Source organism: Notothenia coriiceps, unplaced genomic scaffold (assembly GCF_000735185.1).
Source record: "Notothenia coriiceps isolate Sejong01 unplaced genomic scaffold, NC01 NC01_scaffold00031053, whole genome shotgun sequence".
In the NCBI taxonomy this organism is placed as follows: domain Eukaryota; kingdom Metazoa; phylum Chordata; class Actinopteri; order Perciformes; family Nototheniidae; genus Notothenia; species Notothenia coriiceps.
Window position 1 is genome coordinate 109 of NW_011363754.1, and position 16,947 is coordinate 17,055.

Sequence of the window (16,947 nt, forward strand, 5' to 3'; positions counted from 1 at the left end):
GAATTTATTTGCAAATTATGGTGGAAAATAAGTATTTGGTCAATAACAAAATTTCATCTCAATACTTTGTTATATACCCTTTGTTGGCAATGACAGAGGTCAAACGTTTTCTGTAAGTCTTCACAAGGTTTTCACACACTGTTGCTGGTATTTTGGCCCATTCCTCCATGCAGATCTCCTCTAGAGCAGTGATGTTTTGGGGCTGTCGCTGGGCAACACAGACTTTCAACTCCCTCCAAAGATTTTCTATGGGGTTGAGATCTGGAGACTGGCTAGGCCACTCCAGGACCTTGAAATGCTTCTTACGAGGCCACTCCTTCGTTGCCCGGGCGGTGTGTTTGGGATCATTGTCATGCTGAAAGACCCAGCCACGTTTCATCTTCAATGCCCTTGCTGATGGAAGGAGGTTGTCACTCAAAATCTCACGATACATGGCCCCATTCATTCTTTCCTTTACACGGATCAGTCGTCCTGGTCCCTTTGCCGAAAAACAGCCCCAAAGCATGATGTTTCCACCCCCATGTTTCACAGTAGGTATGGTGTTCTTTGGATGCAACTCAGCATTCTTTCTCCTCCAAACACGTCTAGTTGAGTTTTTACCAAAAAGTTCTATTTTGGTTTCATCTGACCATATGACATTCTCCCAATCCTCTTCTGGATCATCTAAATGCTCTCTAGCAAACTTCAGACGGGCCTGGACATGTACTGGCTTAAGCAGGGGGACACGTCTGGCACTGCAGGATTTGAGTCCCTGGCGGCGTAGTGTGTTACTGATGGTAGCCTTTGTTACTTTGGTCCCAGCTCTCTGCAGGTCATTGACTAGTCCCCCCGTGTGGTTCTGGGATTTTTGCTCACCGTTCTTGTGATCATTTTGACCCCACGGGGTGAGATCTTGCGTGGAGCCCCAGATCGAGGGAGATTATCAGTGGTCTTGTATGTCTTCCATTTTCTAATAATTGCTCCCACAGTTGATTTCTTCACACCAAGCTGCTTACCTATTGCAGATTCAGTCTTCCCAGCTTGATGCAGGTCTACAATTTTGTTTCTGGTGTCCTTTGACAGCTCTTTGGTCTTGGCCATAGTGGAGTTTGGAGTGTGACTGTTTGAGGTTGTGGACAGGTGTCTTTTATACTGATAACGAGTTCAAACAGGTGCCATTAATACAGTTAACAAGTGGAGGACAGATGAGACTCTTAAAGAAGAAGTTAGAGGTCTGTGAGAGCCAGATATCTTGTTTGTTTGTAGGTGACCAAATACTTATTTTCCATCATAATTTACAAATAGATTCTTTAAAAATCAGACAATGTGATTTTCTGGATTTTTTTTCTTCTCATTTTGTCTCTCATAGTTGAGGTATACCTAGGATGAAAATTACAGGCCTCTCTCATCTTTTTAAGTGGGAGAACTTGCACAATTGGTGGCTGACTAAATACTTGTTTTCCCCACTGTATCTGGAGATTATCCTGCTGAGCAAAATGTGTAAGTATGATAAACGTTGATTTTTCCGCAATATTCCAAAATCCAATGAAAAGATCCCACTGTGTCTCTTCGCGGGGTTGCTCACTTCTGGCTTTGGCCTACAAAAATACGTCACCACTGCAGTACTGTATAAAGTACAGACTCACCGAGCTCGTGGGGGAACTCCTCACACAGGATGGCCACGGAGGTGCTGACGCCTTGAAAGACGGAGGAAGTGAAGGAGGCGCCGATGGCCAAGCCGTCGATGAAGTTGTGCAGGCCGTCGCTCAATGTGATCATCCAGGCCAGCGTGCCGATGTCGGAGTAGGCGACCCCCTTCAGCCAATAGCAGCCCCTGCCACTGCGGGACCGACCCCCACTTTCTGGGCTCTGGGAGTCCTGGGATGAACAGAGTGACGGACACCCATCAGATGAAAAAAAAATGTATGAACTCACTCTGAGCAAATAAATTCCCAATACTAAGAAAAATGTGTATCAATTAGGTAAAAGAAAACACTTTCTGCACCCTCAGCCCAACCTGTGGTGTCTGTGCGGGGCTGAGCATGAGCTCCCCCTCCCCTGCGTCCACTTTGCCCAGGGCCAGACTGCTGGCCTCTCCGTTCTGCTGCAGTTTCTCCTTTTCGCCCTCCACATCCCCGTCAGGGGTCGAGTAATGATCTGCGCTCGGGTAATGACTGTGGCCGTGGCCCTGGCCCTGCGATACAGAGAGACAACAGATATCAGGAACAATTCATGAAGTATTATTCATAAGTAATATATATAATAGATATTGGCGTATCTATTATCTAGTATTTTTTACTATATATTTTTCATTATTTTTATTATTTTTCTAGTTCTCTTCTTGTGTTTTCAATTCTTGTTTTTATGCACCACGACACCTAGTCAAATTCCTCGTACGTGTAAACCTACCTGGTAATAAACCTGTTTCTGATTCTGATTCTGTTTTCTATTGCTTGTGGATCTATTCTTCATGACAAAAAAAATGACCTTGAATCTTTTAAATTAATAAGAGAAAAAACAGAGGAGAATTTACGCTCAAGTTATTTTGAAATTAATCACAAACATAGCGTTCCTTCTGCGTTCTGTGTTACCACTTCCACTCGATTGTTTTGGTTGCCTCCCTTAAGGAATACACAACAGCCATGCAAATGCAAGCAGCCCAAACTTTATTTATACAGCACACATTCCATTTCAGGTGCTTCACACAGAGTGAGCAACCATGGAAGTGGCAGACACAAACACAATATAGATAGCATAAAGCAAAACACTTTTTAGCTGTTCGGGTTCAAAGTCCAATACAATTGGTTTCCAATCAAAAACTTCATTCATTTATTTGAAATTATTGTGTTTCATTAAACTTCCTTAGATGACAAAAATAAAATGACATAAAAGATCTTTATTTTCCTCATACTGCCTGTGCTGCAGGACCTCTTTTCACCCTCAGCCTGAAACCAGAGCCCTGTCTGCTCTGATTGGTTAACTGGCCCGCTCTGTTGTGATTGGTCAACCGCTTAGACATGTCCCTCACCTTAGCCTAACACCTACAATGTGTTGGAGCGCTAGCCACTAGAAGCGGCAGTGTTACATAGTGATGTAACAAGGTTGTGAGTGTGACAGATTTTTGGAGGGGACTATGGGATTTTAGCCTTTGCAGAACATGAACATGCATAAAAGCCTATATAACACACTACAGGAGAGGGAAAACCCCAAAAAGCATAATAGGGCCTCTTTAAAAAAGGTCATATTCTGCATGATGGCTTGAGATTCTGACTAATTCTCACAACACTCTATTGTAAAATGATTTGATCAAAACAATCACATATTCATTATTTGTTCATCTTATTTAAGTTTGCAGGGACAGTGACTCTAAACCTGGCTCACATCTACCACAAAGTCAAAGCAGGTACATTCAAATTCAGTGTTTTGCTCTGTAACACTTCACCAGAATTGTTAAAGGGTTTATTTTTTGCAGTGAAAGAAAAAAGCTGACAGCAGTACTTGCAGGCGCCAATATGGGTCAAAGAGCGTGTGTAATAGGATCAGCACGTAAACGTGTTAGTTGTTAATTAGGTTGGCTGGACCATATGGCTTAGAGCCGAGTAACCACAAGGTGGAGCAACTTTCCCAGAATCACCACCCATTCACTTCTGCTTTTTGTGAATGAAATTATTCAAGTTTAAGAATCCTATTTTGGGGGAAATGTGTTCTGTAACTTCACCAATGTGACTAGATTTGCATACCAGTTATCAGAAAACGGTATAAGCAACTGCAACATACATTATCACTGCACTCCATAGTGAACTCACCATGTAACAATTGTGCTTCTATTGGCTTGTGCTCCAACACATTGAATATGATAGGCTAAGGGACGGTCAACAGCTCTAAGCTGTTAACCAATCACAACAGAGCCATCCAGCTATCCAATCAGAACAGACTGGGCTCTGGTTTCAGACAGAGGGTGAAAAGATGTACATTCTTGTTTCTTTGCTGAAATATGCACAGCAGAAGGGAAAGAGTTAAACTTTGTGACATCAGTTCGTAAATGAAGTCAAGTGCTTAAAACCTTCACCCAGTTGATAAATGATTCCTCTGAGTCTTTTTCAGTCCGGCAAACAAGAATTTTCCGTTTACTTTTTAAGCATAAACAGCTGAACATTCCTTTCTGAAGGACACGTAAGAATATAGTGGGGAGCCAGCTTACATAATGTTAAGATACACTTCCTTATAGTGAACTACTGTACTCTGAAATAAACTCATCATTGCCTCTGGCCCTAACATCCTATTCAACTGGTTAAACCTGACACTGATGAACAGATAATACAAGCAACAATTGAAATATGTGTTATGAACAAATAACAATCTGATCTGTTGAACTTCCAGTTAACAACGTTACAACGGATTGGTGTACTGTATAGAGGATCAACACGTAAAATAAATACAATTACCATCCAATTATGGATTTAAAACCCTCACATTCTACTCCACTATAATTTAGTTTGCAACGTTATCTCTCAGTAAGATTCAAATATCTTTAATAAGATTATATATATTTTATTATTCAATTATTTTTGTAAGATCCAATTATTAATAATAAAGATTTTTTGTAAAATTCATTAAAAAAAGTATCTTATTCACAATTTATTATGGAAACATCATAGGACTTCAGTATTATATAATTGATCAATATTGAGCAAAATAATATTAGTTTTTTTTCTACAGAATTTAGAAATTTCACAGAAAATATGGTTCCAAGAAAATTATGGTTCAAATCTAGAAAAAGCATTTTCTTTGACTGAAAAACTGGAAGACGGTGCAATACACATCAATTTAACATTCTTGCAATGATGAGTACAGTCGCCATATTTTTTAGCTAAACTGGTTTTGCTAAAATGTTCGTTATACCCTAGACAGTTTTTTCATCCAATTTTTAAAAGTCTTTTTTTGATCCGTGAGTTGATGGTGCACTTTTTCTTTATTAAGGGAAACCAATGACAGAAAAGGGAACAGAGCACGGTAGGTTCTCCTTTGACTGTTAGTCCTGGTTTCCACAATACCGTTTTGTGTCTTGACCTTGGATACAAGCTGTTTAAAGCTGCCATAAATACCAGCTCTGTGAGGCTGGCAGAGGATCGTTTTGTTGAGACTGTAACAGAGATGTTGATTCGGTGTTACTCTTGTTTATCTTTCTTCGGCCCATCTATACTCGTCAACTCCGGACTTACAACTCACCAAGGCTTACACTGCACCAGGTTCATTAAAAGAAAAACACATTTAACCGATCCATACCTTATACGTGATAGTCTAAGGGGCTGAACATCTCTAAGCGATTTACCAATCAGAGCAGACTGGGCTCTGGTTTCAGACAGAGGGTGAAAAGAGGTGCTGCAGCACAGACAGTATGAGAAAAATAAAGAGCTTTTTGAACATTAAAGCATGGAGACATGTCACAGCAGACACAACATACAAATATGAACCGGAAAATTAGCATAATAGGCACCCTTATAGTGTAATGAAATGAATATCAACAATATATGGATAGACTGGAACAAATACTTAGATTTAAAGTTCCAATGAAACAACTAGAAGTGTTTCTGACTTAGCATGTATTGGGATGTACTGATTGGCGTTTACAGTAGTCGATAACACTGAATGTGAGTATTCAAAATGGATTTAATGGGAACTAAAAATAAAATGCCATAAAACAGATTAATTAATTAACCTTTTAAATATGTGATTTGCAGAATTGGTCATTTTAAAAGATAAATGAAGGTAATTATTTCTCAGATTCAGTTTGGTTTTGAGAGCAACTTGTTCATCACATCATTCTTGCTGTTTATGTACTCACCCCATTTTTCTGTTTGAGAAGCACTCTGAGGACCTTTTCAGTGAAAAAGAAGAGGTAAAAGCCAGCGAAGACCACGGCTGATTTGGACACGTAGTTATCCACCATGGGGTTAAAACCAAAGGCCTAGCATTGCAGGAAAGAAGATGATATCAGCTTCTGATGGTTATTTACAGTAGCTGTTATATAATTACTGCCTGGCATCACCTGATGTGTATATTTTTTGAATGAGGTGTTGCTTGAAACAATTGTCAAATGTAATTTGGCAGGATTTTTCAGTTTAACAATTAGCGGTTAGTGAATGTTTGAACTCTAAGAGGCTGTAGGCTGTGTATTAAGCTGTCATATCAGACAGAAACCTCCTCTTTTGTCTGTGAAATTATGCAATACATTTCACAGCAGCTGTAAACTTGGCCATGGTGGGTGGGCCCACTGTCTAGACGGCATTTAAAGCCATAACACACGCTTTCCCATACTTGTGGGTTATACCGCTCCTTAAGTAAGGCTTGAGTTTGAACCTTGCTTAAACATGTACCTAAGCTTCCCTCGTTAGCTCAACTGATCAAATTCAATGTAACGAGAAAACAATAATTGATGAATTAGGGTAATTATTATATTATAAATATTATACAAGTACATCTAAAGGCTTCTAGAGGACTGTAGCCATATTTACTTTTAGTCAGGTTTCTTTCTTGAACTTCAGACACTTAAATGGCGACTAATTTGCAGCATATATCACCAACACACTTAAAATATGTCAGCTTTGTTTTAAGGGATAATGTGTTTTTTGTCTGTTCTATATATAACCCCAGCAAAAGAACCTAAATTATTGCAATGAAACCTGTGATTTAGACCACATTTGATTTGGATTTCCTGTAATTGACCCACACAAAATAGTCCAAATTGATGAATGAAAAGAGATGTTAACAAATTATAAAAACAAAACAAAATAAAGTATTCACCCCATGTGAAAAAATGAATCCTGGTCAGATAAGACTACATTTTTACATTTTGGCCATCAAGGAGAACTCTCCGTCTGTTCCAAACACAGGGGGGTTGAATACGTTTGCAAACTTATGATTTATTTTATCATAATTTTTGTGTGATTAACAATTAAGAAATATTTTACCATATTTGGGACGCCATTTAGCTTATTTGGTAGAACTGGCAACCAATGAACTGGGGATTGTCACCCATGCGGGGTAGGACCTTTTGCCGCATGTCATCCCCACTGTCTCCCCCGTTTATTTCTGTCACTTAATAAAGGTTACCCAAATACAATACTTCAAAGTGCTGGGCATGTTGTGTACATCAAATAATAAAATGTTTCCAAACTCAGCTTAAATTAGAGGTTTTGACGCAATAAAATAGGAAAGGGGGGTGAAAACATACAGTTTAATCCTCTTTCTTTTATTTACTCATACTATTCATCCTCTTCCTTTGACTGCCTAGCGACCCTGCACTGTGATGGAGTTGCAGCTAAATGAGTCACAGCAGCAGCGACACTACCTCTGGGATGAGCTGAAACAGCGCGTTGGAGTAGAGCGTGCCAATGGCCAGGGCTATGAAGAAGAGCAGCAGCCGCTTGTAAAAGGTTTTCCTCATGAAGGGCACCACGCTCGCCCCGACCAGCGAACACAGAGAGATCAGTGTCACACACAGGATCCCATAACCCCACACTGATCAACGAGGAGAGTGGGGGAGAGGAAAAGAAGAGGGAAGGCAAAAAAAGACAGAGAGGTAATTAGTTGAGAACAGGTTTTTTCAGATTAGTCACCAGAGTAAGGAATAAAGGGTACCCGCCAGTAAACACCCTGAAAAGAAAAGAAGAATTGAATGAAATCGACCTGAGGAAAACCAAGAGTTTTTAAAGACACCGGAGAAAACATGCTTATTTGAAAACAGATCAAACACCACCTTTCATCGGCCTCTGTTGTCCTTTGAAGCAGTCATCGCACCCAATGCATTTTGATAGAGAGGGGAAGTGATTAAAGTGAAATGACAGTTTACTTGCACACACACACACACACTTTTGTCCTAGTCCACTGGGGTGCATCTGTCCCTCTATGCTAGCCCTCGGGGTACACACTAGCTATCACTGCAAACACAAAAGGGGGCAAATGAACTTAAAATAGCCAGTGAGAATGGAGCATTCTTAACAAGGGGATGCCTTTACATTTGAAGGACTCTGATGTTGCGCCCCAGCTACCCTGGATCGTCTCACAAAAACTGCCAGTTTTCATGCGAGTCTGCTTCAGACGTTCTTCATGCTGCAGCGGTAAAAAAAAAAAAAAGAAAAAAGAAAAGGGGGGAAGGTCTTTCAGAGAAAAACATCATAGCTGACCTACATCTACAGGTCCAGAAATGCTGCAGATACAAACATGCAGTTCACACAAAGAGAAAAGCACCGCAGATGATCGGTGATGCAGTGTGGGGAGATCGAAACCAAAAGGCCAAGTCCAGTGCTTATTAGACCCCGGGAAACAAATACAAGGACAGGAAGGAGAGGAAACGTCGGAGAAAGTAAGAAGCGCTTGGCCAAAGTTGCACTAGTTTCATAAACAGCCATGTGGCACTAGAGTGAATTAAAGAGGTTTTCAACTGTGTTTTTTTATTTTATTTGGAAAGTAAATTGTATGGCCCAAAACATTTCCATTACTAGAAACGCAAAAAGTTAGCCAACAGTCACTGTCACTGGAAATGTATCTAAAATGTAAGTTTTACTGGCTTATTTAAAACATTTGATCACATGATTCCTTCTGATATTGTTGCAGATCTGCTGTAAGATAGTTCACTAACATAGCTAACCTATTCAAATATACTGACAAAACACCTACAATTATGAAGCAGACTGACTCTGCCAACAGTGATAAATGGCCAACTTTATAATCCTGTAAAGTTGGTACAGGATTGTCAAGTTGGTGAAGATGTTTCTGCATTTGCATGAGCCAGTTTGAGTTTTTTTATTATCATTGTTTTTGAAAGTGCAGCCCGTTTCACCTAATGGAAGTGTTTTGGGACGTTGAAGTGAGTTTGCACCATGGTTTGCACCGTAAAAATGTGATGTGAAAAGATGCAAAATGTGGATGGATGGATAGATGGATGGATTGATGTATCTATGGATGGATGGATGGATGGATGTATGGATGGATGGATGGATGTATGGATGGATGGATAAATGGATGGATAAATGAATGGATGGATGTATGTATGAATGGATGGATGGCAAACCTCTGGCAGGAGCTGCAGGATGGCAGTGGAGAACAGCGTGCCAATGGCAAGAGCGATGAAAAAGGTGAGCGCGTGTTTCATATAGCGCGTCTTCATCAGGGGCATGATGAAGACTCCGGTGAGGGAGAATAGATTGATGATTGTGACGCTCAGGAAAGAAAAACCCCACACTAGAGGTTTGAGTGGCAGGAAGGTTGGATGGAAGAGGAAGATGTAACATTAAAACATGCACATATTATTATTTTTTTGCCCACAATACAGAAATATGCAAATTGTGAAAAGGGGTTGCAAGTGGCTTTTAAGGGTCAAAAGCCAGAAATGGGAACACCTGTAAAAACTAAATAAGGTTAGTGAAAATTAGTTAAAACTTTTACTGTCATTTTTGGCTGAAGAACCTGTGAAGTTTATGGGAAAGAAAGGGTAAAAATTAGGAGAGATTTCTGACCAATCATATGCTGTTAAATACTGTACCTTCTCATAGCTAAGAAAAGAGACCAAACCTAGATTAGGGGGTTTGTGGTAAAGCAAAGGTAAACCTCTATAAAGTACAACTCAAAAACAAAGTAAAAGTTTGCTTTTAAGTTAAAGTGCTATCAAAATGGTGCCCCTAGATTAGCTACATCTCAAATTTGGCCTGTGCAGCACCGACACAAATCTCTGATTGGTCCATATTCCACCTTGATCAATCTCGATCAACTCAATCACTAGTTTCTTCAACTCCTGTGTTTTTTTCCTGCTGACTTTCATAAAACGACCTGAAGTTATTCATGGTACAAGAAACTAGAGAACTCTTCTTCAAAAGAGATAACACCAAAGTAGTTTCGCAGGTCATTTGAAAACAGCCGGCCTGTAGGTAGCAGTTGATAATGAACATCTTAAAGGTCCCATCATATGCTTTTCTGGTTATTACCCATCCCCTTGTGTGTTATGAAGGTTTTTATGCATGTAAACGGTCTGCAGAGTCACAAACCCTCAAAGTAAACCCTGTAGCGAGTAAAACTCTAACACAGAAAAGACCTCCCCAAAACGCCTCGTTGGAGAATTCTCATTTTTCTTCTCTGACGTGGGGATAACCAGAGGCCACTCCCTCTGCCAGCCTTTCANAGTATCAAGCCACACTTATTGTTTTTACTTCGGCTGTGAGTGTTTGTGTGTGCTCAGGGTGAGTAGCGCACTATCTCGCTGTATCGCCAACCCGGAAACCACACCAGTAAGCCAGCTCACCGAGCAGCGAGCCTCGCAACGTCCCGACCAATCAGAGCACACTGGGCTCATAGGGAGGTGGGGGGGCAGGAGCTCCAACAAGCCGTTTAGGACAGAGAGTGAATACACATACTTTACAGAGATGCTGTATGAGAAACCAATGTGAGTTTGGAAAATTGCACAGTATAAATGTATTTTAGTATACCTCAACAATGGAATTATGATCAGTAGAAATGGCCATGACATGGGACCTTTAAGATAGTTGCTAGGCATGGTGTCAAAAGGGATAAAAAGTAGACATAAGCAAAGATAATACTAAATCAGCATCAATACCCTAAAACAAGTAAAATCGTGCCGTTTGTGGATTGACTTTACCATGACCAGTGATGTGTTTCGACAGTAAATCTGATCTGATTTTATGTCAACAACAAAAAACGGTTGCAAAAACATCACATTTAGGTAATGTGAAAGGATCAAGATATACGAGAGAGAGTTGAATTTCCATGGCTTCCGCCTCCCTGCTGCTGGCAGACCTTCACAGCCAAGGCAAAGAAAAGAGATCTCAGGCCAAAATAAGCGGTCTACAAGGGCGAGTGTGAGGCCAGCTGAGGGAATGAGAGGGTGATAAGAAAAATAAACATGTATCAGTGGAAGGGGAGAGATAGCTAACATATTTCTCCTCTACCCGATGAAGAATGAGATAAGTGTGGTTAAACTAACTGACATGTGAGAGTTGGTTTACTAAGGCTATGATGGCTTCATATATTTGAAGTTTATCAACTGTGTTACATAGTGATGTCACTATGTTGTGGAAGTAAACAAAGGAGTCTGTTTGAGGCAGGAGGGGAGTGTGTGGGAGAGAAACTCTCTCTGGAGGAACTTTGGGATTTTAGCCTTTGCAGACCATTCACAAAAACCTATATAAAGAACTACAGTAAAGGGAAAAACCCAAAATAGCTGAATAAGGCAATTTTAAGCATTGCTGCTTTTTGACAATCGAGGCCAGGACATAGCACAAGATGGCCACGTTCTCAAAGTCTGTCATCAGCTAGCTTCTTATGAGAGCCACACACTGCAATTCAAATGAAGTTTCCACTCAACTATAGCTCTTGTTAAATTGGATGGAGAGACCAAAATGACTTCCAGGGCTCGCAAGGACGTCCTAATGGTTGTGTAAAGTGAGCAGTCCGTGTGGAGTTACAATGAGTCAGCAGCCAAGGAAAGAGGAGCAGTTAGTGGCAGGGATGGTTTCCTGTCCCACTGTCTTTACCTGGAGGACATCTCTGCTTTCTATCTGATGTGCTGACTGAGGCACGATTTCAGGATGTGTTGCTTTTGTAGCCAAACTGAGAAATCCAATCTGAGCCTTGGCTATCTGTGCGTGATTGTTATGGCTTTCATCTCGTTTGGGGACATCATGATAGCACTGTCTCCAGGCGACAATACACACACTTTGGAGCTCAGATCTGATGGAGAAATGTGTTTTTTAAAGCCTCCATGTATTAGCTGAAAATACAGTTGTAAAAAAAAGAGAGACGAGGACAAACTTTCAAAAGTTAGTGATTGAAAGAAATGATGATGTAGTCTCTCTAGAATAGGCATAATTTAGTTAGTTCCACAATGAACAGATAAAAAAGCTGTACAAAGAAATATCACCAACTGCAAAGTTGTTTACCAACAGACAACACAAATGCAATTAAGTACATTTAGAGTACAGTGCAGTTAAAGAATACATTCAAAGGATAAGGCTGCTGATACTTTTTTCTTTAGTCAACAAATTCATTGGAAAGACCAACACAAATATGATCTCATTAAAGGGGCTCTAATATGCACATCTTAAGGTTCATACTTTGTATTTAGTGCCTCTACTGTGACATGTCTCCATGCTTTAATGTTCAAAAAGATGTTGATACTGCCTGTGCTGCAGCACCTCTTTTCACCTTCTGTCTGAAATCAAAGCCTGCTCTGCTCTGATTGGTCAGCTGGCTGTCTCTGTTGGGATTGGTCATGCTTGGAGATGTGTCGAAAATGTCCCGACCCTTGGCCTACAATGTGTTGGAGCCCTAGCCAATAGAAGCGCAACTGTTGCATTGTGACACACTATGTTACAGAAGTAAACAAAGTATTCCAATGGAGATGCAGGGGGGGGGAGTGTGTGGGAGAGAAACTCCCTCTCGAGGGAACGCTGGGATTTTAGCCTTTGCAGACCATTAACATGCACAAAAACGTATGAAACACTACAGGAAAGGGAAAACCCCAAAAGTAATAATAGGGCCTCTTTAGTTATTAAAATGATCATTGGAATATGCTCCGTTAGTACAATTAATTAATTGTTAGTTTTGGTCTTTTCATTGGATTTGTTGTTATCCTCAAGATCAGGGGTTTTCAAAGTGTGGGAAGGTGAGCCTCCCCTCAGACAAACAAAGAATCTGAGCGTGTGTGCATACATTTACACTTGTATAAAATATCCACGTAGTATCTGTGAACCAAATTTGAAGTAACAGAAGAAGAGAAAAAGTTTTTTAACTTGTAGAAAAAAAATGAACTTAGTGATGAAATGTTCACTTGCAGAAAAATACATATCTTTTAAATATATTTTCCATTGCAACTGCAACTTGGTTATTACAACCTCTCAAATCAGTCATTACAACTTGACGAATCTGCTCTGTGGCAGTATAAATCGACAAATCTGTGGCCTTGACTTTTGCTACACTTCTTCCGATGAATGTGTCGCTAAAGTAATTTTCACCTGTAGATGGGGGGGAGGGAGGGTGGTTGGAGCGAAGGGGCGGAGCTATCAGAACGAAGAGGCGGAAGCTCGGATCAGTCACATACAAACAAGTGACTACTGTTGCCCCTTTCACACCAACGCAGCTCCCGTTCTAGCTCCCTGCTTCGCTCACAACAACAACAACAATGGGGGACTGCGTCTACAAGCTACAAAACTTCTTTTTTTTCTTCTGTGACTTCAAATTTGGTTCACAGATACGTGGATATTTTATACAAGTGTCAATGTATGCACACAAGCTCAGATTTTTTACTGCAAGTGCTCACATCAGGTTTTACAAGCTCTCGCATTTTGCACCATATCTGCTACCATATCGGGCGCCCCCCCCGGGGAGACGCGCCTCACACTTTGAAAACCGCTGCTTAAATCAAAAGAATGTAACCTAGTGTTCATTACAGGAATCTTAAAATAAACATATGTTGATTGTTCTTAAGATCGATAAATAGCTAAATAGCGTGTTAAAGATAAGTATCAACTCCTCGCTCACCTTCGGCGTCCGTTGGCCTGGGGCCAATGCTTGACTCCTCCTCTTTTTGCGCCCTGCAGGTGCCAGCATCCAGCTGCTGCAGCATGGTGGGGCACAGCTCCTGGAGGCCCCGCCCATCCAGCTGCGACTGCTCACTGATGCTGTAAATGGCCAGTGTATCTGCAGCTAAGCACTGGAAATTAAAGTCAGCCAGTTAGCCCAAAGAAGTTAGCATTTTATTTTTAAACTATTGTTTTAGCCAGGCTTAGGCAGTAATAGATTACATGTTACATTTCGAAAAATGTGATTACTAGCAGGATTACAATGTTACAAAAAAACAGCTTATAGTGTTTGTTGTAAAAGGATCAGATGTTATTTCTTCTTTGTAAGCTGTATTGTTCTGTAGGCTAAGTGTGAATCTATACAACGTCTGGCTGAATTTGCTTAATGGTTTTCATTTTCTTTTATTAATTTGTTCTTTTTTTTATTCAATAGGTGAACCTATATGTTCATAAAATAGTGTGTGTGAACTTAACTATGTTTTACACTAAAACGGATTGAGGTTGTACAAAATTAATCAGTATTCAGGCAACATTTTGATACTCGAATTAGGTTACTGAAACATGTTTTTTAAAGTAAGCCTTGTTTGGTTCCAGCTGGATTAGACAAAACAAACACATGTGAACACATCACATTAGGCTTTGGTGTGTTTGAAGTGTCATTCATCACATAATAAAAAAAGAAAAATAGTAAGATGGGACAGTATTGAAACCAAGTGTTGATTATTTTCCTTAACCAACACAAACCTAGTATGTTTTCTGCTTCTTTTCATCAATTCTATATAAGTTTAAATAAAGCTAGAAATTGGCATTATGCTCATTTTACTTTCAAATCGTCTGTAATTCTAAGGTGTTAGATTTTAGAAATGGCAAGATAGCTTGCCATTTCTAAAATCTATTTAATTTATGTATCCAACCGTAAAGCTCACATTGAAAAGTCAATAGATACTGTATCAGTGTAAATAATATTGAATTTCCTGAAGCTGAAACACAAGAGGTGCTTTTGACAACAGCAGTAAATATATTCAATATGCTATTCAACGATTGTATGTTTTGTATTTTATGTGTATTTGGCGCTTGATTTAATATGTTAGTCCACTAACTTAGTTTTTGCCTTTGTATCTGCACTGTCCCTTTGCCCTAACACTGTACATCTACATAAATGAGTTCCAATACTGACTATAAACTGTCCTCAGAAAAACAAGATACATGTCAATGTGGCATCTGTGAAAAATGGAATGCAGTGTGTACAGTGACGAGTAGCTGCATCTGAAAGGTCATTACAGGCGACACGTGACTAAACACGTGGCTGAAGCTAGTCTCACACCTTACCACAACAGGAACTCGTTTGTTCTGTATGACAGCAGCACACAATGGTGTGAATCCATTGCAAACGTCTGACCTTAACCTTTTGTTCCCTTTCATTTCTCAGAAGTATTCAGAACTTTGCCAACATTACTCAGATTAAATCTATTCAAAAGCAGATCAGCAAGTGAGTCAATCATCGACGACAATGAGCATGGGAAATATGCTAAGTATTTCAGCTATTTGGTAGCGGTGGCTCCTGCTTCCTCCAGGCAGGAGTAAAGCTGGATTTACCATGCCTGCTTCAGTGTGGCAGGGACGCTGAGGCTCCACCAAAAATAATTGAAACTGCTACAACTTTTAAAAAAAGAAGGTGAATACTCAAAAGGCTAAGGAGACACTCCATGGAGGATACAAGAACACCCTTACATCTCTTTAATGTTACAAATGTTTAGAGATTAAGTGATTTAGAAACACCCAGAATTGAGATTAATTTAAATAGCCTTTAAAGAGCCACCTGCTTAATGGCTAGAGTTTGAATTTACCAGCCATTCAAAAGATTGGAAACACCAATTCTGGTAATATAATGTTAGGGTTGGGTCATTTTTGGGTGGTTCTTTTGACAATTTGATTTTTTTAATTTTGCTAATTGAATGTTCCTCAACCAAAGACTTAAGCTGCTTTCACATGATGCACTGTAAAACACACGCACTATAATATCGCCAATTCCAGTTGTTAGGCTGCCTGTTGAAAATGTCAGCATGTCGCCCAACACTATTTGATGCATCAAAATAAATGTGCAGCTTTGTTAGAAAAGACTACTTTTACTCATGCAAGATCAAAAGAGCATGAGCACAGATCTGATTTGACTGAATTTAGACCAGGTCCCACTCTTTCAGAAGATCTCTAACTCATAATGGGACCACCTTGGAGCAAGTCCATGTCAGGAGCCATCGTTAAAGAAGGCAATAAAAGGAACCGTATCACCTATAGGGTTAGGGAACTGCAGCTCTGATATGACGACTCTGAACCAAGCTTTGTATTCAGCAGCAAGTCCCACAAATGACATGATCATTCAATTGACAAGAAAAAACCACAATAACAAAAAAAAGAAGAAGATCAATAGTTATTATAATGTTGTAGTATATAAAATATCTTTGGGTTTTGACTGCTGGTCAGCAAACAAAGAAACGTGGGCTATTTACTGAAATGTTTCAGTTTAAAAGATTGATTCACACTGAAGGGATAACAGGGAATAGTTGTGTGAGTAATGGTCAAAGATGGACTGTCGTCTCTACTCGTGTTTCCTAATGAACACTTATAGGGGAAACATCAAATCATATCAAGGTAAAACAACATTTGACTGTTTCATATATTCATATTGCTAACACAAGATGTGCTTTTGTTCTCACCTTGGAGCTGTTGGTTTTGGGGGGCGTGGTTGTTTTAGGTATCTCGGGCACATTGCTGCTGATGTTGTCCTCTTCAGCCTGACCCTGGCTGAGCAGGGCCAGCAGGGAGCGCAGCTGGGGCACCGTGATGGTGCTGTTGTCCCCATAGCGGGACAGCAGGTCCTGCAGCACCTGGGCAGGGGACTGTGTCTGACCTTCCCCCTTACATGTCACCTGGCCAAAGGGGCAGAAAAGGACAGCCAGGGCCAGAACAAACACCAGCTTGGACTGGAGGGGGGTGATAGTCCCTGCAGCACAGCCATGAGGTGAGCAGATAAGCATGGCTTCTTCACTGGCTGGGGGACGTTGATGACCTGGGGGTGTCAAGGATAAGAACAATAGATGAACCAAACCTTTGAAACAACAAATACAAAATGCTGATACTCTTTACTCTACACAGAAGGCAGCTAGAGCTGAGTCTGTAGGGACTTCAGAAACAAATGGTCGCTAGCTCAAGTCAAGATTGGTGTCCAGGAGTGGGAGGGAACTTTGGGATTTTAGCCTTTGCCGATAATTAACAAAAGCCTATATATCAACTACAGGGAAGGGAAAACCCTAAAAAGCTAAATAGGGCCCCTTTAATGAATGCATGAGTATAGGTCCTGTTTGTGCATGTGTATGGT

The 16,947-nt window shown here is 40.3% G+C and overlaps 1 protein-coding gene across 1 annotated transcript; it reads right to left on the minus strand.

Annotated features, from left to right (window-relative positions):
• Window positions 1–1,617: 1,617 nt before the first annotated feature.
• On the minus strand, window positions 1,618–16,634 carry slc39a14 (solute carrier family 39 member 14; the record flags this gene model as incomplete). The annotated part of the gene is made up of 6 exons (XM_010787682.1): window positions 16,286–16,634; window positions 13,531–13,702; window positions 7,331–7,500; window positions 5,825–5,947; window positions 1,997–2,173; window positions 1,618–1,857 (listed from the first exon to the last, which is right to left on the minus strand). Coding segments are annotated over exons 1-6 (1,203 nt in total), but the record flags the coding sequence as incomplete, so codon positions are not given.
• Window positions 16,635–16,947: the final 313 nt, after the last annotated feature.